The sequence below is a fragment of the Sebastes fasciatus genome, chromosome 19, assembly GCF_043250625.1.
Source record: "Sebastes fasciatus isolate fSebFas1 chromosome 19, fSebFas1.pri, whole genome shotgun sequence".
NCBI lineage: Eukaryota > Metazoa > Chordata > Actinopteri > Perciformes > Sebastidae > Sebastes > Sebastes fasciatus.
Genome location: NC_133813.1, coordinates 8,264,299 through 8,292,253, shown reverse-complemented (window position 1 = coordinate 8,292,253; position 27,955 = coordinate 8,264,299). Strand labels below are relative to the sequence as shown.

General features: G+C 39.8%; 1 protein-coding gene across 3 annotated transcripts in view; it reads right to left on the bottom strand.

Annotated features, from left to right (window-relative positions):
• The window catches only part of atp8b1 (ATPase phospholipid transporting 8B1), a 50,822-nt gene that overhangs the window by 21,779 nt on the left and 1,088 nt on the right, over positions 1 to 27,955 (bottom strand). For all 3 annotated transcript variants that reach the window (XM_074616969.1, XM_074616970.1, XM_074616971.1), the window contains exons 2-25: positions 18,208 to 18,401; positions 17,829 to 17,926; positions 13,754 to 13,867; positions 13,568 to 13,666; positions 13,386 to 13,447; positions 12,799 to 12,871; positions 11,865 to 11,935; positions 11,154 to 11,236; positions 9,805 to 9,963; positions 9,170 to 9,258; positions 8,824 to 9,014; positions 8,633 to 8,717; positions 8,396 to 8,519; positions 6,513 to 6,556; positions 5,774 to 5,930; positions 4,497 to 4,685; positions 4,149 to 4,261; positions 3,168 to 3,332; positions 2,873 to 2,984; positions 1,601 to 1,676; positions 995 to 1,127; positions 704 to 838; positions 455 to 611; positions 156 to 379 (exon numbers count right to left, since the gene is read on the bottom strand). In XM_074616969.1, coding sequence (XP_074473070.1) covers positions 156 to 379; positions 455 to 611; positions 704 to 838; positions 995 to 1,127; positions 1,601 to 1,676; positions 2,873 to 2,984; positions 3,168 to 3,332; positions 4,149 to 4,261; positions 4,497 to 4,685; positions 5,774 to 5,930; positions 6,513 to 6,556; positions 8,396 to 8,519; positions 8,633 to 8,717; positions 8,824 to 9,014; positions 9,170 to 9,258; positions 9,805 to 9,963; positions 11,154 to 11,236; positions 11,865 to 11,935; positions 12,799 to 12,871; positions 13,386 to 13,447; positions 13,568 to 13,666; positions 13,754 to 13,867; positions 17,829 to 17,926; positions 18,208 to 18,382 — 2,928 coding nt within the window. In that variant the 5' untranslated portion in view covers positions 18,383 to 18,401. The remainder of the gene's footprint in view (positions 1 to 155; positions 380 to 454; positions 612 to 703; positions 839 to 994; positions 1,128 to 1,600; positions 1,677 to 2,872; positions 2,985 to 3,167; positions 3,333 to 4,148; positions 4,262 to 4,496; positions 4,686 to 5,773; positions 5,931 to 6,512; positions 6,557 to 8,395; positions 8,520 to 8,632; positions 8,718 to 8,823; positions 9,015 to 9,169; positions 9,259 to 9,804; positions 9,964 to 11,153; positions 11,237 to 11,864; positions 11,936 to 12,798; positions 12,872 to 13,385; positions 13,448 to 13,567; positions 13,667 to 13,753; positions 13,868 to 17,828; positions 17,927 to 18,207; positions 18,402 to 27,955) is intronic.

The following is a 27,955-nucleotide window of genomic DNA, read 5'->3' as shown; positions in this document are numbered from 1 at the left end:
TCAGCCCAGTTCATTCAAATTCGAATTTCACTAACTTTGAGACACTTTATGTGTCGCCACACCTGGATTGTGTAGGAAAATCTGAGTATTTGGGACTAAATTAGGCCTTAGATGACATGACTTATGATCAGGACAAATGCTGCTTCGCTGCTGACCTGTGCCGAGTATCCATTGAAGAAGGAGAACCAGAAGTGGACAAGTGTGAAGGCGAAGTTCTTGAAGAAGAAGAAACGCAGGAACTTGCACATTCGGATGTAGGACCAGCGCCCGTGCACCAGCAGGAGGCGCTCCAGGTAACGGAACTGAGCGAAGGCGTAGTCGCTGGACATGACGGCCTGCATCCCCTCCTGACCGCTGATACCGACGCCGATGTCTGCAGCTGGAGGTACAGAGAGATTAGAGCGGAGTCGCTGGAATGTGTTACATGCTGAGGACAGTTTGTCCGTGTCCTTACTCTTGATCATGTTGACGTCATTGGCTCCGTCGCCGATGGACAGCGTCACGGCTTTCTTGTACTTCTTCACCAAACTCACCACGTTCCCCTTCTGCTTCGGCGTGACGCGGCAGCAGATGACCGCCTCGCACTCGCAGGCCATGTCCACAAAGTCAATCTGCAGAGACGTTCCACCATGTCATGTAAACCATTCTGTGGTGCACTGGCCGTGCAATCATAGCTCACTTCTATGCATTTATTCAGCTGTACCTGTCTCATCTCCTTCTCCCAGTCGTCCATCGGCTGTCCGTCCTGAGGGTTGCTGGGAGGCGGTCGCTTTCCCAGACGACGCAGACGCAGACGCAGGCGACGGCGTTTCTTCTTCTTTTCATACAGAATCTCGTTCTGAGAAAATAAATATATATCAGCACAATCCACCATGTTAGCTGTTTGGAAAATGAGAATTTAAGATTACATTTTAGCTGCACTTTTGAAATTTCAAATTCTATAAAGACGAAATACAACAATGAATCACGTGTCCTCATTTTGAATGGAACTCACAAGCCATCCTCCGGTGATGACGAGAGCGTTTTTGCCCGGCGAGGGGAAGAAAGGCTCCGCAGGTTTCTTTTTGCTGCGACGGATATTTCGAGGCTCGCTTCTCCGGTTGGCCTGACGAACTCCCAGCTTCACACTGGAGACACAGGAACAACAGACAGAACAGAATGAGATCCTCGATGTTGAGGTGACGCATACAACAAGCAGGGAGGGAGTGGCAGACGAACCAAGGCAGGTTGACTTGATCAGTGATGAATATGAACAAATGCATCTTGAGTTTTGTTTTACCAAGAGCATGAAACAACAAACCTGTCTCCTAGTGTTGTACAGTGTGTTTAGTTCTCATTTTTCCCTTGTGATAAAACCATTCAAATGCGAAGAAGACTCGGTCGAAACCGAGTATATGGCTGCACCGTGTATGGTCAGTCTGTGAATTTGTGGCCAAATTGTTACACAAATAGTCAGTGGTCATGTCTATTATGTTAAATCCAGCGCTTCATGTCCACCAGATCCGGAGACGACACTAGGGGACGCGCTGCTCCACTCTACTGGCCGTTCAAGCCTTAGACCTATATACATACATCGACGTTGACATTTTAATAAACTCACTTGACGTCTTCTCCGTAGTGGATCTGCATGTCGTCTGTCAAAAGCGAACAAGAAAATCCAATGTTTTCAGCCGTTTCTGTTGAGACAGATTAAAACACATTAAAACTTAAGAGGAAAAAAACATGACACAAGACTTTTTAATTATCGCTGATACCACAGCAGCACAATGTCTTTATCAGATGATTCCGCTTATTAGTACGGTCGCGATATCCACCTTTGTTGGACGATATATTGTTCCAGAGATAATTGCGATAGACCAGATTGTCATTTGAAGACAATTTTATGCCCCTGATTTAATGATAATATAATAGCATAATAATTCAAGTACACCCTTCCAAAGAGTAATGAACTTTTCTTAAGACAATGGAATTGTGAAATAAAATAAATTAAACATAAATAACATAAAACCACACAATCAAAACAATAAAATAAAATTGACTCAAAAATGTGCAATGTCTGCGCAATGCCCAAGTTTTATAATGGTAGGAAAAACCCTGCTGTTTATTCTGGCATCATGTTGGCTAAAATGTTGGTGACGTTCTTATGTAAACAAACACGCAAGTAAATACAACGGGCAATATCGAGGTCAGCAAAGGTCATTTACGTGTATCGTACGATAAGTCGATAACGTAAAATGATCAAGGTCATGTCCATATATCGTACAATAAGTCGCTAACGTAAAAATGATCAAAGTCATGTCCATACATCGTACGATCAGTCCATAACGCAAAAAAGATCGAGGTCATGTCCATATATGGTACGATAAGTCGCTAACGTAAAATGATCGAAGTCCTGTCCATATATCGTACAATAAGTCGATAACGTAAAATAATCGAGGCTATGTCCATATACTGTACGATAAGTCGCTAACGTAAAATGATCGAGGTCATGTCCATATATGGTACGATAAGTCGATAACATAAAATGATCGAGGCCATGTCCATATATCGTACGATAAGTCGCTAACGTAAAATGATCAAGGTCCTGTCCATATATCAAACAATAAGTCGAAAACGTAAAATAATCGAGGCCATGTCCATATATCGTACGATAAGCCGCTAACGTAAAATGATCGAGGTCCTGTCCATATATCGTACGATAAGCCGCTAACGTAAAATGATCGAGGCCATGTCCATATATCGTAAGATAAGTCGATAACATAAAAATGATCGAGGTTCTTTTCATTGAGACTTTGGTTCTAACAGCCTCATTATCATGACATTAGTACAGGTCCACTAACAGTATGGCTCCTCTCTGTAGAGGTGATGGTACCTTTCTTATCTCCAGTCAAGACCCAGATCTTGATGTCGGCCTTGGCCAGTTTGGCGATGGTCTCTGGTACTCCGTCCTGCAATTTGTCCTCAATGGCTGTCGCCCCGATCAGCTGAACAGAGGGATACAGCTGGTTAGATATGGCTGAGGCTTGTTGTTTGTAACTTTTACAGATTTTCCGAAAAATGGAGAAAAAACACAAAAAAGAGCTGCTGATTCTGCTAAGCAGAACAGAGTTCAAAAAGTTAATTTTTGATTTATTTGTCCCACTACAGTGTAATTGTTCTCCACTCACCATCAGGTTGCTCTCGATCTGCTCGTACACGTGGTCGAGGGCGCCGTCTCTGTCCGTCAAAACCACCTGGGCCTCTTTGTGTTTCCTGGACCAGGCTTCGTACTCGTCTCTGCTGATGTCTTTGTAGGCCAAGCACAGTGTCCGCAAGGTCGCGTTGGCAAAGACCTGAAGCACAAAACACCAGGCCGTGTTTCTTTCCGCATAAACAAGAGAAACAGCTACGTACATGCATGTCGTGGTTTCTACATACGTCTGTCCGCTGTGCTAAGACAGACTGTATACAACTGTGCAAATGAGAATAAAGCAGGGCTGTCAAAGTAATAACGCGTTAATGCAAATTTGTTTTAACTACTAATTTCTTTAACGCAATCAATCTTTCAGAGGTTGTAGCGGGCTCAGTTTTAAAGCTACAGTGAAGATACTGGTATCATATGAAACTAGAAAATGAAAGAAACATGTCATACTAGCTTGTCAACAAGGAGACTAAGTAACGCTCCAAACTTAGGTGAGGAAAAACTGTCATGGACCATTTTCAAATGGGTCCCTTGACCTCTGACCTCAAGATATGTGAATGAGAATGGGTTCTATGGGTACCCACGAGTCTCCCCTCGGACAGACATGCCCACTTTATGATAATCACATAGTTTAGGGCAAGTCATAGGCAAGTCAGCACACTGACAGCTGTTGTTGCCTGTTGGGCTGCAGTTTGCCATGTTATGATTTGAGCACATTTTTTATGCTAAATGCAGTACCTGTGAGGGTTTCTGGACAATATTTGTCATTGTTTTGTGTTAATTGATTTCCAATAATAAATATATACACATATTTGAATAGAGCAAGCATATTTGCCCACTCCCGTATTAAATACAAGACAAATCTCCCTTTAAGGTACATTTTGAACAGATAAAAAAAATGTGTGATTAATCGCAATTAAATATTTAAATCGATTGACAGCCCTAGAATAAAGCCATGCAAACTCACATCCAGAGCAGTCTGGGTAATTTCTTTGTGTTTGGAGTTGGGGGAAAGTCGCTCGTAGACGACGGTGTCGGCACCTTTACAGTAGAGACGAATACGACCATCAGGGAACTTCACTGAGAGAGAGAAAAGAGACAGAGGGTCAGAGGTGGGACAGTCATTGTTTTGAGTCTTCAGCCTTTGCTATGAATTCTTGAGTCAAGTTCAGTCCTAAACTTTGTGTTTCACATTCAGCACCTGGCTTGACACTACTTATTGTTTCTGTAATTATAACTACAGTACTAAAACATAACCAGAAATGACGCGTGTTTGTATGTGCACTAGTATGCGTGTGTGTCTGTGCACTCGTACAGATGATAGACATCCGCTTGCGGTCCGAGTTGAAGTCGAGCAGCGCCAACATCTCGTAGGTTTTCTCCTGCTCCATCTCCATGATGGTGATGGTGTCCTGCGTGCGAGACAAAAACACGTAGCCGAAGTTCCTGGCTGCCGTCACCAGGGCGCCCTCATCGGGAGACGCCGCCTGGTACACCAGTTCACCTAAAAGAAAGATATGAACCCATATATGAGGAGGTTGTGTCCAATGCAATGCCTGCAGTCTTCTCTTTTATAGTAATGCACCGGTCTGTGTCATTTGATTCAATGACAATATCTAAATGCTGCTTTAAAAGGGATAGTTCTGATATTTTGAAGCTGGGTTGTATGAGTTACTTATCCATAGTCAGTGTATTACCAACAGTAGATGACGGTCGGCACAACCTCAGTTTAGAGAAACAGACAGGAGTTACCGCAAGGGAGCAAAGCAACGTACTGCTGTGGATGGGGGCAGCAGCGAAACAGATTTTATACACCTAAAAAGAAAACAATATCAGTTTAAGCTATATTTAGAAAATTTTCACAGCTTTACCGAACTGAAGCGGCAATCTACGCCCTCTTCAAAGCCACCAGACTCCATTGACAAAAACAGTAATTTTACCTCACAGAACACAGGAGTTGCCGGTCTACCGCTGCCTCGACCGGTTAGTTTGTTTGTATTATTGTGTGACTTTGGTGAATCTGAACTCTCCCTTTAAAACACCAAAGTCACACAATAAAACAAACAAACTACCCGATCGAGGCAGCGGTAGACCAGCAACTCCTTCGTTCTGCGAGGTCAAATTACTCTTTTTGTCAATGGAGTCTGGTGGCTTTGAAGAGGGCATAAATAACGACTTCAGTTCCCCGTCAGAAAGAGTAGTCTGATGGCGAGGTGAAGTGGTGAAAATATTTTAAATAGTAACACTTATACTGATATTACCTTTTTAAGGTGAGCCTTTCTTTTAGGTGCATAAAATCTGTTTTTCCCCCGTCCACAGCAGTACATTGCTTTGCTCCCGTGCTGGTATTCCTGTCTGTTTCTCTAAACTGGGGGCGTGCCGACCGTCATCTACTGTAGGTAATACACTGACTACCAAAAAGTACCTCATACAACCCCGCTTCAAAACATCCAAACTATCCCTTTAAGGACAAGTCCTCTTTAGGGTGTGTTGGGGTTGATTGACAGCCCAGCAGTCAGCCTTGGTGGTTGCGATTTACTCATCACACTTTAGCTCCACTACCTTTTGCCCAATCTAGGATTTTAGGATTACCGTCTTTGTGCTCCACCATGACGGTGTGGCAGAGGGAGAGCAGTTTGAAGAACTCATTAGCCTCTTTATCCTTCCCGGATTGGATGACGGCGACCAGGGAATGATCCATGAACTGGAACTGTCTGTCAGCATGCCGGTTCCAGCTCCAGTCCACCGGCTAACGGGGAAACAGTAGAAATAGTCAGCAATTATTCTGGTGAGTTAAGTCGTTAGCTGATCATGATATTAGTTTTTCTTCTTTAGCATAGCAGTCAAAAAAATAATCTACACGAGAAGAGGTACTTTAATGTTAATGTGTATAATTTTAATATATATTGAGAGGCCCTTTGCTACTTAAATAAAGTTAAATACAGTATGTGCACACAATCAATATAAAATATATAGAGTACTGTACAATACAAAAAGGCAAGTTCAGGAGTTGTGTAACATGGCTGGTGTGAAATATAAATTCTCATTCATCTGTTTCAGTATTTTACAGTTATACATTATCAATATGTTCATTCATATCTGAAAATCTGCTTTGCTGAGCAATATCAATTATAATTTATAGTAGGGGTCACTCTTCATAGGCCTAGAATTAAATATATTTTGTCTATGTCATATTTTTTCTTACAAATGAAACATCTGATGAATCTTAAACTTAAACGTTTTGTCACATTTTACATGAGAATTATTCTATTTTGGAATTCTTCTTTTAAAGCAACCATATCTATGTATACAGTATATATATGTTTATTACCCTTCCTCGGTCCAGCACCACTCCCTCAGCAGTGGTCGGTTCACCTGCGGAAAGGAGAGCAAAAACTTGGAATGACAAAACCGCACATCTACTGAAACCGAACCAGACTAAATAGAAAACAAACCAAAGTGATCAATTTCACTCTGATTTAGACTAAAGAGATTTTTATCTTTCCTTTGTAAAGCAATTTGTAACTGTGTCACAGACCATTAAACACCGTAAAGCCATTTGCACACCTTATATCTGTATCTCATGAAGCTGTTACTCAACAATGTGTTTGCTCTGCTCTTATCTAAATCCAACTTCTTCCTGCAGCAGTGAACTAGTTTCCCCCAAAGAGATCATTAAAGGCTCATTTTTCATCTTTCTGATAACACAATGGGATCGGACAGAGAAAATACAAACCCTTTAGTTCCTGCAGAAACTGGTTGCATGTGTAGAGCATTGATTTCATGTCCAATAAATCCTGCATATTCAGGTGTGCCGTTGAAGGTTTTGGTATCAACAAGACAGTTGTCATAGCGATAGAAGGCAGCAGATGTCACTGTCTCCTTTCTTTTTTTCTCTTTATTTCCACCTCCAACTCTTACTGGTTTTCTTTCCATGTTTAACCTGAGAGGGTGAATCCCCTCGAGAAAGACCATAGCTAGAGTTTCAATACCTGTGAGTAAGGTACTAATAGTCTCCGTTCTCACTGGCTCACGTACCTCCTCCGTTAAGGTCTTTATGGGACAACAAAATGTCACTAAAATGTCAAAAAATAATATTAAGATTAATTTTCATGTTGGAGGGTGTTTATGCAACTACGGGCATTTTTAAGTCCCAGCAATGAAATTTTGGATTTATGTTTTGCAGTGCTTGATAAATATATACACAATGTTACTACCCATCTTGACATAAAAAATAATTACTAAATAATGTAATTTAATAAAATGTATGAAACATTTTATGGGTCCAAACACCGCTTTTCTTCATGTCCCACAACTGTGGTCTCAATGTTGAGATACGTAAAATTAGATAATTCAATAATAATATGAAATTATTTAAAATGGAATTGTTTTATACATCTTAAAATTATTTTTTAGTTTACAAATCATTTATATGATTTTTTTCATCTAAATGTGCCTGTCCCACACTTCTGAACAAATGCCATTGAAAAGGTTTTTATCAAAGCCAAACAAATCAAGGTTAGGTGACCGTCTCGAGAGAACTTCTGTTATGATTTGACGCTATATAAAAATAAATTTAATAGAAAAAATTTAATTGACCCTCAAGATCAAGAAAAACAAGGTTAAGATCATCTTTTCTTCTGAAGTATTTTATTGCGTGTCCTTACCGTACAGCTGAGTATTTTGAATTACATTTTTAAAAAATAATAATTTTACTGTTCAATTCATGTATATTAGTCGCTAAGAGTCAAAGCGTCTCTTAGCAGACCTTGCTACCTTCCATTTATCTGCAATATTAGCAAAAATGCGACATGTCCTTACAAGACATTAGAATTGCAATATCTGTCATAAAAAACAACATATTTGATATGTTTTTGTGTATGAAGACTAACATCTATGGTTACTGTCTACATTTTTCATGGTGTAGAAAAAATCCTGAAATCCCCTATTTAAAAAAAAAAAATTTTTATATCAATATTTACAAATGAATGAAATGACGAATAAATATTTATGAAAATGAATTCAAAGGTCTTAAAATATTATATAAATTAAAAAAGCAAAATCTATGAAATGAACATTTTTGTAATGTTGCAGTAAGGACATTCTCTGATGGTTAAAATTATTTATTTTATTTATTTATTTTTTTTAATATGGGAGACTCAAAAGTGACCGTATTGCAGAAACACCCTTGAGTGAAGTAAAGCAGATCAGTACCGTAGTTGTGTCCACCGATGTTGCACTTCTTGAACTGCATGATGTTCTGTGTGAGAGTTCCCGTCTTGTCGGAGAAGATGTACTCGATCTGACCGAGCTGCTCGTTCAGGGTGGTGGTTCGAGCCTGCGCGGGGGTGACGATTGGTTTAATGAAAAGGGAAAAATTACATAACTGCTGATCTGATTCAGCATAAAGTTAAGAATCTAAAAATAATGATAAAAGCAGGAGTAACGTACCTTTGCTGGTGTGTCTTTCTCTGCGAAATACATCTGCAGGTCCCAGTTGATGAACTTGCTCTGGCCCAGACGAATCACCTCCACACTGAACACAAAGCACACATAAGATACACGAAGGGGAATGTGACATCCCTACTCAAACCCAGTACCCTTGACACAAGCCCTAAATATGTGGGTGAGGTTTTGCTGACCTGACGTATAGCGAAATGGGCACCATGGTGTTGAGGACGATGATGTATCCCCAGAAGCTGAGGAAGCCCCTGTAGGAGGCGGACTGGTTTTTGTTGTCGAACAGATACCAGGCCTTAGAGCCGATCTCCTCGTACCAGAAGCTGTGACCGATGGCCAGACCTGCCGACACCAGAATCAGCACCACGAAGATCTACGGGGCAGGGAACAGAAGACGCACAGTTACACACTGGGTGACTGACAAAAAGGCCCAATAACATAGTTGTTATTTAGAAAACAAATTAAAAGTCTGACAGGAAGAAGAAAGAACAGTTGATACATCTAAAAGGATGAGACGGTGAAAGTTACCGTGTAAACCATGTAGTTCATCAGCTCGTCAATTTTGGTCCTCTTGAACCTCGTCTTCCCGCTGTTCCTCATGATTTTGGTGTCGGCTCCTACAACATCATATATCAAAATGGTGAATGCTAGCAATGAGTAGTTATCAATCATTAAATAATATTCTAAATTATGTACCATCACGTCCAAATTCAATTTGGTAACGGGCAATTAATGTTGATTAGGGCTGCAAGAGACAATTATTCGGATTTTCTCAATCGACAAATTGTTCATAAAATACGGACAAATGCGGAAGAATATCTTTGTTTTTTTTGGGTTGTCGGGCCAGATATTTAATTTACTATCGTGTTAGACAAAGAAAGTAATTAATCATTGTTGATCAACAATTAATTAATCATTTCAGCTCTAATGCGGATTGTTCTTGAACTTAAAGTAGGCTTTGAAAATGACTGGTTACGTGAAATAAATGTGTTAACGTTTGTTAAACTTTGCAATCAATTAAATTAGAGCTGTACATCTTCACAACTAAGATGATGTGGTTTATACAGATCTTCAGTGTACTCCGTCAGCACTAAAATGTTCTTTTCACTAGTTTTGAGTTCTGCGTTGATGTGTCGTGTCGAGCGGTGATGGAGGGTTCCCACCTGCGAAGATGACCAGGCCGTGGCACACCTCTGTGTTTCTGATCTTGCAGCCGCGGAGCAGTATGTTGTCCAGGTCCAGAGGGTAACGCTCCCCGTCCCACATCATCGTCCCTACGAACTTGTCCAGGCGGTTGTTCGGCTCCTCGCACTCGATCAGAGCTTCAGGAGAGACGAGAAAGACGGCTTTCATTCGAGTCAAAACTATTCAAATCAGGGTTGTTCATCTCTGGGCAGCAGCCTGGATTATCTTGTGACAGTTCTCTCTGGACCAAAGCTGAACAACATCAGCAGCAGCGTTAAAGTAACTTGTAGTACCCTCTGACCTCTACTGACCACCCTCTGCCACAGCGCCTTAAATTCCTTTCAGCTATGGAGGCTTGTACCTGAACACTTTAGTCACATTTTCAAGTTTTTCCTGTTTATCTAACTGAAAAAAATGAAACACAGTAAACTTAAAAGTTATTGAAAAAAAAAGATATTGGACGTTGGAGCTATGGAGCTGCGAGCGGGTGACAGAGGAGACAGTTAGCAGCTAGCGACCTGGTACAGCACCCACTGGTCACTCAAAGCGGCAACGCCCTCAATTATGCCTAACATTAAGCATTAATATAATTTAAACGGGTGAGTTAAATAAAAATACACCCTTGTACAGTTGTCAAGAACGGGGGAATTAGCTATAGAGACCAAAACTGCTGTAAACATGTTTATTTCTGCTGTAAAGTTGGGCATTTTAACATGTTTTTTTTTAATGGGGATTGACTCGCTTTTGGAGCCTCAACTGGCCATTTGAAGAACTGCAGTTTTTGGCACTTCCACGTTGGCTTCATTTCTCAGCACCTGAGGTTGCCGCTTGGTTGCAATCTCCAACCTCGCCGCTAGATGCCACTAAATCCTACACACTGTCCCTTTGAAAAGTATAAAATAAAAACTGCAAGACCTCGTCTGGAAACTTAATTTAAAAATGAAGCATTAAAACTGAAATATTACAAAGGTTACGAACACACCAATATTATTGAGATATCTTGCATAAAACACTGTACACAATGCATGATGCAAAAACAAACACGCTTATTATTATTATTATTAGTTACTTGCTGGCACTTAAGGAAAAAGCAGTGATTCTTTTTTCACGTTTGTGTAGATGAAAAAGATTTTTTTCAATTAGTGTTATGATTATTACTCTTCTAAAAAAATATTTTATATTTTTACAATTCATTTTATATTATTCTTTTACTATATTTTCATTTTAAAATGAAAAGTTAGGTTTTGTCCTCAGGCTCCGTTGGAGTGATTAAAAGTGATTTAGGTTCATGCAAATAAACTTGTTTGTAGCTGTGAAACATGCTTACCGTTAAACTCAGCCAGCTGACGCTCCTGCTGCAGTCTCTCATCGGTCACTCTGAGTCCCAGCTTAAACTTCAGGTTGGTCTCGCTGCAGGGGGAGAAAAACACATGCAAAAGGACTGAAAACCAAGCCCCCGAGGAAAGCAGAATCACAGCTAAACAGACTCAAGTTCATTAAATTTGTTTAAGATGGAACGTTCTCTGCATGTTGTTGAGGGATAAAAACAAAAAAAAGCTTATTTATGAAAATATTTGTATTCATAATTCATTCTCTGATGTAAGTTGAATGCCAAAGAGCTCTGGAAAAAATGAAGAAAGGTGATATTGATGTCAGGTTAGTTATCATTTTCTGCAAAAGAGTTCCATCAGAGACACCTGCAGGCCCGTCTGTTTGATTTAAAGGCGTTTCTCACTTAATCGCAGTGTATACATTTCTAACTGGTCACATGGCCGAACTTGGCAGAGGTTGCTTAGCTCTTCGTTTACACATTTGCTCTCTTCTTATCGCTGAATACTTTGTTGACTGAATTCTTGAGGAAACTACAGACCAAGCAGAAGCTTATCGGAGCAAAGATTGTGCTCCTCTATACAGATTATATCCCATTACTCTATTTGAATATAGTAATCGATATAGTTATTACAGTTCAACACACTCAATTATGTTTAAAAAAAAATGTTTTTTTATTTTGGTACACCTAAGAGGTGGAGAGTCTTACCCGTCGAGCTCAGCTGTTTCTACATAGCACAGGCTGTTTGGGTTGGAGCTGGATAACATCAGGATGTCAGCCTGAGGAGAATAAAAGATATACACATTAAAAAGGAGCATTCTGAAGGGTTTAACACTCAAATCTGACCACACATCTGCTTCTGGTGTATTTGTGCCTTTGCCAGGCAACAGCGCGGTACAGAGCTTCAGAGAGCCGGGGAGGAGAGAGGGCGGGAGGGCGTGTGTCAGCTCTGTGCAAAGCAGCGGAACAAAAACACCAACACATCTCCGACAGTATGATAATAATGCACTTTGCGTGCCCAGTCTGATAGTCTGTAGATATGTAGCTGATAGATAAAATACAGTTGTACCAACAGGATACAGTAGAGCACAGCGGCAGTTTCCATGCTGCGAGACAGACAAGCACTCACCTCTGCCTGTCTATTCACATGAGGAGCGCAGAGACCCGTGGATCCCAGCGGGACGTCAGTTGAGTATGCAGTCCTTCAATGTGGATCAGGACACAATCGCGTACAAACTACTAAAACAATGTGGCCATATGTCGGCACAGACCACGTCTGAATGTGGTCTGAAAGAGTGCATTCACACCTGTACTTAGAGCTGTCCACTTGTGATCCGATCACTGAGGACGCATGTCAATACAAGGTCTGAACAAGGCCATAAACTAAATCCCCTCTGTGTGACCATCACTGTCTCAAACCATAGAGAACATTGTCGTGAATCACCTGATTTCACAACTAAATGACAATACAAAATCAATTCAACCTAACTGGATCTTGGCACGGACTTTGACTTCATTGGTCGGCTAGAAATGGCAGGAGGTCACACGTGCACATTTAAACAATCTGTGTACGTGCTTCAGTCAGTCAGCAAAGTAACTGTTACACAGCCCAGTAAAAATGATGCAGGCTGAACCGTCATACCGGAACAAAGTCGTTCTTCTTCAGACGAACCACATCTCCAACCTGCATGTCCCTCCACTTTGACTCCCGAAACCTGAAGCAGAGACATATCACAGTTTTTATATATATATATATATATATATATATATATATATATATATATATATATATATATATATATATATATATATATATATATATATATATATATATATATATATATATATATATATATATATATATATATATATATATATATATATATATATATATATATATATATATATATATATATATATATATATATATATATATATATATATATATATATATATATATATATATATATATATATATATATATATATATATATATATATATATATATATGTATGTTGTCGTCACTTTTAATGATGTACAAGGACGAGAAAGTTTACAACGAATTTAAAAATGCTATATAAAAAGCTAAAAAATACTTCTTGGCTCATCGTTCAGTGTCTAAACATGCTATGAACCGAGGACTTAAGCTACTGGTGTCATGTGTTTTTAAAGATGGTGGATATCTTGTTATAAAACTCAAAGCTAATAGCAAAATAAATTTGTCCTGACCCGTCCTCCAGCAGCACTTCACACTTCCTGTTGTTGATCTCCTTGTCCATCCTGTGCCGTGCCTAGAAAAGGAATTTGGTCAGGTCAAACCAGATATTATAATACTTATGTAAGAGTGACATGACGATGCACTGTAGCTTGAATAACAACTGATTGACGTGCGTGCGTGCGTGAAGTCTTACCAGATCGTCCACCAGATCTTTGATGGCAGTGATTCCCAGCACCACGACCAGAGGAATCAGTGTGGTGTACCAGGGCAGCGTAGTAATGTCTGGAATGATCTAAGAAACAAACAAACATTTGATGGCTCCTTGTTTTGTTTTTTTAACACAATAAATCAAAGTCTTTTTTTTTTTTTTTAGATGTACCTGTAAGATGAGCAGAGCCAGGAAATAGAGGTTGGCAACTCTCTTAAACTGCTCGTACAGGTTCAGAGGGAGGAAGGTGAGGACGTTGTACTTGTACGTCTTGATGGCGTTTCCCTGCGGAGGACAAACACAATGACATGATGAGCGCAAAGTTGGTTGTCCTGTTCTGTTAAACTGCAAAAAAATATGTATCTTAAAGGAACACTCAGACCGGTCATTAGGACTCAATCTGTGAAAACAGTTGCATAATGTCGCCTGTGAGGTAAATAACCCTGATGATGTCATAGTGATGTCATCCAGGTTATTGATCTCCAACACATTTATAACGAAAATTTTTGTTAAAAACTGGAGGTCTGGAGTTTGAAAGACGTGGGTGCTCACCAGGCAGCGAGGGTCTGATGAAAAGGCTATTGAGTTGCATTATGGGAAATGTAGGATCCAACGTTTTGTCCCATTGGCCCATGCTAATGAGCTCCACTGCTTGGATTTCAAGCATACTTTTTTAAGTTTGTCTCTTGTGAGTTATTTAGGGTTTATAAAGAAGTCAGTGAAATTTATTTACTACTATCAAAAACAATTTCCCTCCACTGAAAGTCAGTATGTTTTAAGAATTTCAGCTTAACCTGAATACTTTTTAAGTACTGAAAACTACTTTTAAAGTAGTGGAGATCTACTGAGGGTTTGGTCAATGATTCTTACATTCTTGCAGACGCCAGTCGTCGCCGCAATAATTAAATTGTTCTGCAGGTGTGTTCTGCAGGTGTGTTCATGTGTTTCAGGTGGGAAGAAATTCTTGGTAACATTGGTCCACATGTCACAGGATCTGTTTACTGATTGGCTGCGAGTCCTCTCTGGCCTCACTTCGCCGCTAAAAGTTAAACTTTTCCCAACTTTTGTTTGGCCGCACTTCGCCGCAGAATCAAGCAGCCGCAGCTCGCAGATCTCGGGGATAGCCGCTGCAGCTTTTCATAGACATTGCATGGCAGCTCGACGCATGCCGCACTTCATTGCTGCTCTGGTGTGAATTCGCCGTTGAAAAGGTTGAAAGAAACGCACAGAAAGCAAAGCGTTTCATGAGACACACTGGACTCAGAGGCAGCAGTTAGTCCTGAATCAGTCCAGTTATCATAGTGTCAGTAGTACCGAGGCAGTGCTGTATTTCAACAGAGGATAACCATCTGAACTCCGTCCATTACAGTCTGCTTTCCACTCAGCGGAGAGTCCTGCCCTCCAACAGTCTCCCCGAGCAAGACACTGAAGCCCTACCAGCTCCAGGTCTGTTCTGAGAGTTTGGTTTCACAGAATAACCTCAGCCGTGCTGTCTGGAGGCCAGTCAGCGTTCCACTTGATCCCAAAGGTGTTGGACGGGGTTGAGGTCAGGGTTCTGTGCAGAACAGTCAAGTTCTTCCACACCAAACTGGGGAAACCGTTTCTTTATGGACCTGACTTTGTGCACGGGGGCATTGTCATGTTGAAAGAGGAAAAAGTCAACAAAGAAGTGTTGCTGCAAAGTTGGAAATACACTATGGTCTAAAATATCATTGGACGCTGTAGAACGAACATTTCCCTTCATTGGAACTAAGGGGCCTAGCCCAAACCAGGAAATTCAGTCACAGAACAAAAGCATGTAGAGAGGGGACGGGGTTAGAGTAAGGGTCCCTTGACCTCTGACCTCATGATATGTGAATGAAAATGGGTTCTATGGATACCCACGAGTCTAAATGCAGTACCTGTGAGGGTTTCTGGACAATATTTGTCATTGTTTTGTGTTGTTAATTGATTTCCAGTAATAAATATATACATGAATTTGCATAAAGCAAGCATATTTGCCAACTCCCATGTTGATAAGAGTATAAAATACTTGACAAATCTCCCTTTAAGGTACATTTTGAACAGATAAAAAATGTGCGATTAATTTGCAATTTACCGCGATTAACTATGGACAATCACATGCTTAATCGCGATTACATATTTTAATCGATTGACAGCCCTCACTGAAATGTCTCCTCTACAACCTCAGCACTAATGACAATAAGTGTCCCAGTCGACTGCGCAGGCAGTGGCCCAGTTTGTGGGAACACCAGTAATGAGACGGAGCTGCATTTCATTACAGATAACCATCTGAACTCTGACCAGTTATAGTCTAGATTCCGCTGCAGGACAAAACAGGAACCGTCAAAAAACATTCAACCGTCTCTTCTCCACCAGCTTCCCGTTCGATCTAGGACTGTAAATGTACACAGGATTGCTGTTGAAGTTGTTAGAAACATGTTCTGGCTTCAGCCCCACTGAGTCCTGCTGTGTCTAATGTGTCTATTAGTGAGATACAGGTCGGCTCAGCCGGACGATCAGGTTTCAGCCTCCACAAACACAGACGACACAAAAACTCTTCTGTTCACCGGCTGCTATAAAAGGTCCCAGCAGCGGGTCTAAGCATTTGATCAGACAGCTAGAGCTTTAAATTATAGAGAAGTACATCAAATTATATATTTTTTTCATGTGTAGGGTAGACTAAGTTAACAGAAGAGTTGAGTGATAAACCAAGAAAAGCCATGATCTGTTGCAGGAATGCTCTCTTATAAATCAAGTACACCACCTCATCCTTCTACCTTTCTATCTACATGTTCATTCAAAACAAGCACAGTACAACACAACAGTACTGCCAAAACACAAATGGCTCTTATCATATTTCACGGAGTCAGAAATGACTCAGCAGAAACAGAGCGGTGACATCAGGAGGAAGCAGACACACAAGGACACAGCTTCCTTGTTGGCGTTGTACATCACACTCATACATCGACATGGAGATTAATGTTTTACACTCACTTTTCTTTGGGAATTATATAAAATATGGAGCTAGACCTGGCTAAAATCCCTCATAGACATGTACTGTATTAGTTTAGTTAATGCGTAGTGATGCCCATCTTACACATGATTTAGTTCAGTTAAAGATAAATTCAATATTTCTTTTATGCTCCAGATAAACTGTACAACCAACATCACTTTTGGTATATCTACATCTATGTCTTGCAAATTTCCCCACAGCGGGACTAATAAAAGCATATCTTATCTTATCTTACATTTCTTTGGCTTCAAAACAGGGTTAAAGATCACAAATGGCACATTGGTAACCAGCAAGCTGTAACATCCCAACCCGATAACACGCCAAAGCGTTACTTATTACACGCCTGTGTTGACATGCAGTAGCATTAGGGGAGCAAAGCCACTCACTTAGGTTCAGGCAAGAAAACCACTTAGTTACGTTAAGGGGAAACATCATGATTGGGCTTAAAATAAATATGTAAACTAAGTAACTATGGATGTATAAAGAGAGCTGGATACAGCGTTGGAGGCAGGCCAACGTTCATTCCTATGAGAGTCGCTCAGTGGCGCATGACGCCAAAACGGCTAGACTGCCGAGTGATAAAGTACCCGGATCTTCCACCGATCTTCCGCATCCATTGGGCCCATAGAGCAGGCGTAGCAGTGTTTCCTTTAACTCCGCCGTTTCATTCACATGAACGGGGGAAGGGAAATAACTCTGGATTCGTTTGGTAAGCATGTGAAATATATAGCGATATTGTTGTTTCATCTGGCTAATGTTGCTAACGTTAATCAACATGATGCCTGTCAATCACGTTCAGTCTCGCGTGTGTCGGTAGTGCGAGCAACAGGACGCTGACCTTCGTTGACTGAATGGCCACAGGTCGCACTATCAAAAGCAATTTCTGATTCTTACAGAGAGTCCCTTTAAACGCCACTGAATTTACCAGAATGACAAAGCAACATGGACAAAAACTACAAGGAAATGTCTCTCTACAGCCAGCTTTTGCGGGTTGATTGTCTTCTTTCAAGGGCTGTCATTGGTTTCTATCACAATCAATCAATCTCCTGACTGTTGGATGATTCAGCATAATGAATAGCTCATTCAAAACATGCAAGGCACAAACTTGGCTGCCTCTTTGTCCAGGGTGTGTCAGTCATGCTCAGCTATGTATGATCAGGATTAGTTTTCTACCAGGACCAGTAAGGAGGTCCATTAAATGACAGTTGTATGTAAACAAGCAGAACTTACAGAGTATCTGCTCTTCTTGATGCATAGGAAGACTTTTTTCTGAAACTCCGGCAGGTGGTGATAAGGTCGGTCGTTGGCTTTCACCTTCCATCCCATCTCTGAAAAAGAAAACAATATTAGAAATGGTTTCCTGAACATAAATATAATATATAAACTACAGAATAAATATATATTTTTTTAGTTCTGTTAAATACATCATGTGACTCAGACAGCTTTCCACCTTCTTAGTCTTTGTGCTAAGCTACGCTTAACCCATTCTGGAAGCACAAGAATGAAACTGGTATCCATCTTCTTATCGTCTCTGAGAAAGATGGCTGACAAAGGGGATTTCCCAAAATAAAATGAAAAGAAAGACAATAGTATGTGTTTAGTGACTCACCGCTGGGTTTAGCTTCCACCGGGGGTTGCGGGGCTCCTGGCGGGGCTCCTGGCGGCTCTTCTGGTTCCTCTTCCGAGCTTGCATCCAATTCGTCGTCCGTCTCATCGTCGCTGTACGGCATGTACTCATCGTTAGGCCCGAGGGAACCCTCCGAGTCTGCACGCTGCCGACTCATCTTAGCACCTCAGGTGTCTCTGAGAAAGAAGAAGAGTTTCAGTTGATCAGATAAATGTAACATGTTCAAAGTTAACGCGATAATCACGCAAATTCATTTTAATGGCACCAATTTCTTTAACGCATCTTGCACTTTAAGGTTGTAGTGGGCTCAGTTTTAAAGAGTAGAGTTCACTAGAGTGAAGATACTGGTATCATATGAAACTAGAAAAACCTAAGCAATCCATTGGTACCAACCATGTCATACTAGCTTGCCGGAAGGAGGCTAAATAACGCTCCAAACTTACGCTAAATTTTGGCGAGGAAAAACTGGCATGGCCATTTTCAAAGGGGTCCCTTGACCTCTGACCTCAAGATATGTGAATGTAAATGGGTTCTATGGGTACTCATGAGTCTCCCCTTTACAGACATGCCCACTTTATGATAATCACATGCAGTTTGGGGCAAGTCATAGTCAAGTCAGCACACTGACACACTGACAGCTGTTGTTGCCTGTTGGGCTGCAGTTTGCCATGTTATGATTTGAGCATATTTTTTATGCTAAATGCAGAACCTGTGAGGATTTCTGGACAATATTTGTCATTGTTTTGTGTTGTTAATTGATGTCCAATAATAAATATATACATAAAGCAGCATATTTGCCCACTCCCATGTTGATAAGCGTATTAAATACTTGACAAATCTCTCTGAGGTATTTTGAACAGTTAAAAAAATGTGCGATAAACTTGCGATTAACTATGGACAATCATTCATATAGATATATAAAAGAATAGTAATTGGTAAGAAATAAATCCATAAATATTCAATTATCCTAGACTAATGGACAGGGAGAGGTATTGACAGTATTTTGCCCAACGTCCGTGGGCCGCTGTTTCATTGGAAATCCCTGCAACATTCGCCTCCCGGTTAGCAGGTGCCAAGTTTGGGTTGGTGCTTCCCATCAGCTTAATGATGTGGAGGAGTCCATTAGCAACGCTGATAAGGTTCATTAGTACGGTTTCCAAAAACAAACACACCTAAAAAGCGCTCAGCGGGGTCATAGGGGGACTACAGCAGGACTCAAACTTGGGAAATGGAAGAGTTGAATAGAAAGATGGGGTCATTTTAGACCTGCATTCACCAGAGTGCAGGTCTAAAACGAGTGAGGGAGGACCCCCAGACTCCCCACTTTGGTTTTGACATCCTCCCTTTTTTTGAGGTCTCAAGGTTGGCGAGTATGCAGATGGGTGGCAAACATTATATAGTATTTCACCAGAAGCTAAGAACCAGCCACCTCGGCTCTAACTGAGCACTACAGTCAGAGTTTCCCAAAGTTCAAATCAAATCAAATGTGAGCGGAACAACTAATGAATCCAGCTCAGTGGACACTTCTGTGACTGTTCCTCAAAACTCCTCATTTAAAGGTTTGACTGAATGAGCTCCGGCTGGTCAGACAAGTCAGCACATGAAAACTGAGTGACGAGGGGGCGGAAAACAAAGAATTTCAAATACTATGAGAGGAGGAGGAGGAGGAGCGAAACCTGGAGTGGTGAGTGAATACGATGACAGCTAGACTCTCAGCAGGTTTTTAAATAAGTAATATTACAATGTCTGTAGTGTTTTACTCTTTAGTTTTTGGTCTTAATGACAGTAGTTGAAACAGAATAAAATTGTGTCTACAGGACAGATTTTCTGTTGAACAATTAACCAAATAAAGACTCGTCGTTTCCTTCCCAGAGAAGTACAAACTTCAAGATGACCACCAGTTGTCTTGACAGAAGTCTAGACTCTCAATCTGGGGTCTGGGCCCCACTTAGGGGGACGCAAAAGATCACAGGGGGTGCGCCAGGATTTCAAAATTAGATTTGCACATATATAACTAAAATCATAATAACAAACTTACTGAATAATTTATACAAAAGTCTATATAAAATTATTGGAAAATATTTTTTTTTACTACTTAGTAGGTCACATTCTGTTTAAACACGATATTTCCGCACAACGCCAGATAAAGATCAGGCTACATTAATATTATTAGTATTATACTATTTGTAGAATTACATTCCAGTGGTGGCTGCGTAGGATTGTTTCACACTCGTGTGATCAAAACATTTCCAATAACTCCAGAGCGTTGTAAAGTCCAAAAGTCAAAATGCATTGGAAAAAGATCGATGTAATCATTTCCAAAAACAAAATATTCTGCTTCAATCCATATTTGTTGGCATTTAGCCTTTCAAAAACAACATTTTCACTGCGGTCAAAAAACTGTTTGACTAGTTATGTTCATTAAAGAAAGTTGATTTATTAAAAAAAAAAAAAAAAAAAAGACTAGCTCATTTAATACACTGAATCACTTTATTCAAATTGAGGATTTTGTTCAAGGATTTGTATTTTTTTTCAGCTTTTCTTAGATACAAGAAGAGGTGACTTCAGGTTGGGAACCACTGGACTAAAGGACACCTCGACATCATGTGTGTTGTTGTCACCAACATCCAGTCAAACAACGTGCCACACCAAAGGAATACACAGCTTTGTCTAAAGTCCTGCGTCACGCCTACATTCATCCGCACACTCTTTTAGAAACACGTCATCACTGAAGGCACGCACAGTGTTAAAAAGAAAAAAGTTTCCTTGATTGTGAAACACAGAGAAAAAAAAAACTGACCTGGCTTGGAGTGTAAAAATGAGAGGCATGTGTTAATACAAGGTCTAAATAAAGCACTGTGTCCTGTCCATTTATTAAATTTTATATCTCAAATCACTGAGGTGTAACTATCTAGAGTCAACTCACAATCTGATTGGCTCAAGATGCCAGGCCAAAGAGACCTTTTTGAAAGCCTCAGTAGTTTTGCAGTAGCTGTGTATCAGAGCAGCTGCTGTTACAGTTTGGATCCTACACCACCCCGTACCTCCACCCTTCTCAACTGCTCTCACCCCCCCAGGCGCGGGGGTTGTGTAGGCTTCTATAGATCCTCTTTTGTTTATTCTAGTGTGGCGTCTCCCTTATGCAAATAACACCAAAGAAATCTGGTCGACCAGCATGACCAGGAGGGAAAATGTGAAATCTGATTCATGCGGGAACAATAAGCAAACATGATCGCACACTGATAGGAAGCGAAGAAAGGGATGGAAAGACTTTTGACAAGGAAGAAAAGAGAAATATGATGTTTATCAAGTAAACCTTTCCGTCTATCAAGAGCACACCAGCATGAGAGACGTGTAGTTTCATTCAAAACATTGTTAGTAGGGCTGTCAAAGTTAACGTGATAACGCAAATTAATGTTTTAACGCCACTAATTTCTTTAACGTAACCTATCTTTCGGATGCTTGTAGCGTGCTCCGTGTTAACGCTCCAACTTTAGGCTAAATTTTGGTGAGGAAAAACTGGCATGGCCATTTTCAAAGAGGTCCCTTGACCTCTGACCTCAAGATATGCGAATGAAAATGGGTTCTCTGGGTACCAACGAGTCTCCCCTTTACAGACATGACCACTTTATGATAATCACATGCAGTTTGGGGCAAGTCATAGTCAAGTCAGCACACTGACACACTGACAGCTGTTGTTGCCTGTTGGGCTGCAGTTTGCCATGTTATGATTTGAGCATATTTTTTATGCTAAATGCAGTACCTATGAGGGTTTCTGGACAATATTTGTCATGTTTTGTGTTGTTAATTGATTTCCAATAATAAATATATACATACATTTGCATGAAGCAGCATATTTGTCCACTCCTATGTTGATAAGAGTATTAAATACTTGACAAATCTCCCTTAAAAAGGTACATTTTGAACAAATAAAAAATGTGTTTGCGATTAACCATGATTAAATATTGTAATCGATTAGCCCTTGTTTTTATGTAAACGGGCTTTTAACTTTTTATAAGAGCCAGATTCCTTTTAAATGCAGTTATTCTTTTGTACAGAGGATTCAACGAAAAAAGCTTGATTCTGGTCCAAGCCAAAAAGTGCTTGAGGTGTGAGTCACGTAACATTGTGTACAGGAAAGATTAATGGGACTTTTAGGTTCAGAACCAGGGGCGCCAAAAATAGCTCATCCCACTTCGCTACTCTATGGTTGATACAAATTTAAAAGGTTAAAAGAATTTACTTTTTTGGCTTCTACGGGGGAGGAGGCATGACACACATTGAGAGCCACAAACGAAACAATTAACAGTGAAGATAAAAACAAGCTGCAGCCTGAATAGAAGAGGGAATCCCAGGAGAATAAACTGTTTAAGAAGGTAAACAAGCAAGTAGTTACTGTTTAGGGCAAGCATTAAAGACATTTCTGCAACAGTGCCGTCTCAGACAGCTACCGAACCCGAAAACAGCCTCATTAAAAAGAAGACAGGTTCATCTGTTCTGCTCAACGCTCACGGCTCCGCCCAACCGCAGGTTCAGCAGCAGCAGGGCTGCGGGAATCGCCGGTTTCGGAAAACAGGTTTTGGTGTGTTGGTTTTGTGCCAGGGCATCGCTATGGCAACAACAAAGAGCAGGGAGAGGGAGGGATTCACGGAGCGGGACAGAGGAGAGCATACCTGAGCGGCGACAGTGAAACCCGAGAGGAGGGAGGAGGTGCTCTTTACTATACGTAAAGAAACACTGAAAGCCGTGTGGATCTGCAGATACTATTGTTTAGTTTTCTATTTTCCTCTGAGTTTCCAGCTCAAACACTCTGTGAGTCCTGTAAAAGAAGTCTATAAACTCTTCAAATATCATTTTACATTTGTGGTCACACTTTCTGTATTTCATCTTTCCTGTGATGTATGAAGGCAGCCTTCCTTGTGTGAGCAAACCTTCTGACTAATAAGACTAATTCGAGGGGGAAAAATACATAGAATTCATATTTTGTCAAGTTACATTTTTCTGCGTGTGTATTTTAGTACTAGTCTGTTAGTGCACTAGAAGTGTAATAAAATTAGATTAGGACTGGCAATCGATTTGAATATTTAATCGTGATTAATCGCAAATTAAATGGCACATTTATTATCTGTTCAAAATGTTCCTTAGAGGGATATTTGTCAAGTATTTAATACTCTACATGTGATTATCATAAAGTGGGTATGTCTGTAAAGGGGAGACTCGTGGGTACCCATAGAACCCATTTTTCATTCACATATCTTGAGGTCAGAGGTCAAGGGACCCCTTTGAAAATGGCCATGCCAGTTTTACCTCGCCAAAATTTAGCGTAGGTTTGGAGCGTTACTTAGCCTGCTACAACCTCGGAAAGACTGAATAGCGGCCGGGTCCGATTTTTAAGAGGTTTGTAAAAAAATCGAAAGTTGCATTAATGCGTTAAAGAAATTAGTGGCGTTAAAAAGAATTTGCGTTAACGATTATTATCACGTTAACTTTGACAACCCTAATTAGCTTCAAATAACAAAATGCAAAAGAAATATCAATATTAGGGCTGTCAATGCTAATTTGCGTTAACATGTTAACGCAAATTAGTTTTAACAATATTTGTCATTTGTTTGTGTTGTTAATTGATTTCCAATAATAGATATATAAATACATTTGCATAAAGCAAGCATACTTGCCCACTACCAATGATGATAAGAGTATTAAATACATATTACATATTATCGTCTTAAGTTTGTGATCATAAAAGTGCACAGACACACGAGCGGACACATGCCGAACGTCACAGGTTTCCAGAAGCACTTTTTCCAGGATACGGTAGAAGATTTTGGCAAGGATAACAAAAAATGTTTTTAAGAAAGTCTTTGTATTCAACCTTGAATTAAGAAAAATATTGTCAGAAAACAAATTAAACCTACAGGGCTTATAGCCTATGGCTAAATCAGATGATGTTTGCAAAAAAGTAATAAATTAGAAAAATTATCAGAACATGTTGAAAATAAGTTTCAAAAGCATAGCCTGGTCTATGTGGATGGATTTGTGTTGAACCAGTTAATCCAGATTGCTGCTTCTAATGACAGAAATAGACTGAGGACTATAATTAGCCACATGTCGGCCCTACTGATGTCTGAGCCACCAAAATCTAATCACCGTTTTCCTGGTCTGTGGCTGAATTTTGAACTAAATTTCATTGAAATGTGCGAGACCGTTGTTGATATCTCCTGCTAACAAACAGAGATGGAACAGAAAACTAAACCTCCTTGGCAGACGTAGGAAATGTATTGACCATCCTGAAGTGATCACGTATGGTTTGAAGAGCTGGCAAGTGTAAGAAAAGTGAAAGATATTTGACTTATTCATTATTTATCAGGATGAGGTCTGGGCTACAGCGGAGGGGAATGTCGAGTAATTGTGTGTATGACTGAGCGTGCCGGCCGGTGAGAACAGATGCTATCAGTCAGATGAATGCAGAGTCGGGTTTCTGCAGCACCTGGGGGGGAATCTGTTGGCGCTGATGTCTGTGACTAACAGGTGGGAAACAGAAAGAGTAATGGCTGCCTGTTCTCTGCTGGATTACCACTTAATATAGTGACTCTGTCTGCACATATAAACCACAAACAATCGGCCATGCTCCTCTTATTTACATCATCTTCTACTCTCTGAAAAGTTCACATAAGTGATCATCTTCAACATTTAAGTGTAAGCGCATCAGTGTGAGGCTGTGCTCAGTTAAAAAAACAACAAAAAAAAACAAAGATGCAGTTTCCTCATTCATTTCAATGACACCTTTGTGTTTGCACAGAGGTCCACATGCACAGGCTCCGGCAAAAAAATGTAGGTAAAAAAGTTGAACCCGGCTCACAAATAGTATTGCTCTTGGTCCGCTGCAGCAGTGATGTTAATGCAGTGAGTCTCTGGGACCCACAGGTGGCCAATTGAACCCCAATGAAATGGTTTTTTTGACAAACTGTAGTGTTGAACTCATGTTTGATGTTATAATTATGGTTATATTCATGTAAGTTCAAAATGTTTCTGAAAATTAAACAAATAAAATCCCAAATTATAATAATTAATCGCGATCACATTTTTTTATCTGCTCAAAATGTACCTTAAAAGGGGAGATTTGTCCAGTATTTAATACTCTTATCAACATGGGAGTGGGCAAATATGTTTGCTTTATGCAAATATATGCATATATTTATTATTAGAAATCAATTAACACCACAAAACAATGACAAATATTGTCCAGAAACCCTCACAGGTACTGCATTTAGCATAAAATGTATGCTCAAATCATAACATGGCAAACTCAAGTCCAACAGGTAACAACAGCTGTCAGTGTGCTGACTTGACTATGACTTGCCCCAAAGTGCATGTGATTATCATAAAGTGAGCATGTCTGTAAAGGGGAGACTCGTGGGTACCCATAGAACCCATTTTCATTCACATATCTTGAGGTCAGAGGTCAAAGGACCCTTTTGAAAATGGCCATGACAGTTTTTCCTCTGCAAGATTTTCAGATCCGAACTAACGTGTTTCCTCCACACAGTGAGTGTGCCGACTGTATATCTATCTATCTCTATATATATATATATATATATATATATATATATATATATATATATATATATATATGTATATATATATATATATATATATATATATATATATATATGTATATATATATATACTGTACATGTAGCAGCGTCATCATGCAGAAACCTACGTCAGGTCACGAGGGAAAAAGCTTTTAGAAGGGCTTGAAGGGAAAATGGCATTGTGACGCCAAAACACACATACTGTACATACTTTGACCAAAATTTGAATGTTCAGATTTGAATATGTCAGGAACACAACAGGGAAGCTACAGCATGATATAAAAACCCTAAAAAAAACATAAAATAATGGACCCACCCTTTAAGAACAGATCAGTAGAAACGGAGATCCTTTAACAACACAAAATAAAATAGAAAGAGTTTGATTCTAACAACACTTTCAGGACAAGAAATCAACAACACACCAACGGAAAGCTTCAGCCCCGTACAGATCCAGCAACCAACCTTTTCTGTATGGAAAACATACAGAAGAAGCCTTCACCTCAGCTAAACCTTCAATCCATTTGCCTCTCAAGTCACAATTCAAATTCTCAGTCACTGATTTCAAGGTCGACCATTTCCATAAGGAGACAAACATTTCCCTAATCAAAAAGGACTTTGCTTTTCTGTTTATGGAAAAAACATCAGCGCTGGTTGGACACATGTGCCCGGAGCTGCCACTGTGTTCACACACAACACCAGCTACAGCGCAGACCTTGTGGGTGTGTTTAACAAGCTACCTGGACAGGCTTCTGTTCTGGCTCGGTCACATGTTTATGTTGCGACAAGGTACAGTGATCCTCCTTTTAAAAATTATGCAAAACACAGATGTCATCATCATTAGTCATCATGGTAAGACTCTTGATTATGTAATGAAAACAATTAAGCCAGAAACAGCAGACATTATTTCCAATAGAAGTAGAGCTGCAACGATTAATGGATTAGATTAATCTATTCAATTAATGGCCAATTAGTTTGATAATCTATTAAAATCGGATTGAGTGATTTTTAAAGAAAAAACAAGTCAAATTCTCTGATTGCAGCTTCTTAAATGTGAATATTTTCTGGTTTCTTTACTCCTCTATGACAGTAGACTGAATATCTTTGTCGGTTGTGGACAAAACAAGACATTTGAGGACGTCATCTAGGGCTTTGGGAAACACTGATCGACATTTGTCACCATTTTCTGACAATCTAACTAATCGATTAATAGAGAAAATGATCGACAGATTAATCTTCGATGAAAATAATTGTTAGTTGCAGCTCTAAATACTAGTACTGATAAGAAATCCCTAAATTTGAATACCAATAGGATACATACATATATAAACATATACCTTACTTTGAGAATTAAGTAAATTTAACATGTTAAATGTTGTTTAAAACTAAGGCTGTCAAAGCGGGCTCTGTTTTAATGCTAGTAAAGTGACTGGCATCATATGAAACTAGAAAAAACATAAGGAATCCAGTGTTACTAACCATGTCACACTAGCTTGTCGGGAAGGAGGCTTAATAACGCTCCAAACGTAGTTAAATTTTGGCGAGGAAAAACTGTCATGGCCATTTTCAAAGAGGTCCCCTTGACCTCTGACCTCAAGATATGTGAATGAAAATGGGTTCAATGGGTACCCACGAGTCTCCCCTTTACAGCCATGCCCACTTAATGATAATCACATGCAGTTTTGGGGCAAGTCATAGTCAAGTCAGCACACTGACACACTGACAGGAGGGGTTTGAGTTTGCCATGTTATGATTTGAGTATATTATTTAATACTAAATGCAGTACCTGTGAGGGTTTCTGGACAATATTAGTTAATGTTTTGTTAACTGATTTCCAGTAATACATATATTTGCATAAAGCAGCATATTTGTCCACTTCCGTGAGTATTAAATACTTGACAAATCTCCCTTTAAGGTACAACTTGGAACAGATAAAAAAAGAAATGTGTGATTAATTTGCGATTAACTATTATAATTTGGGATTTTATTTGTTTAATTTTTAGATACATTTTGAACTTACATGAATATAACCATAATTATAACATCAAACATGACTTTAGCAATACTATTTGTGAGCCAGGTTCAACTTTTTAAAAAAAGGGTGTGATTAATTTTCAACTAATCGTGATCATCTTTGG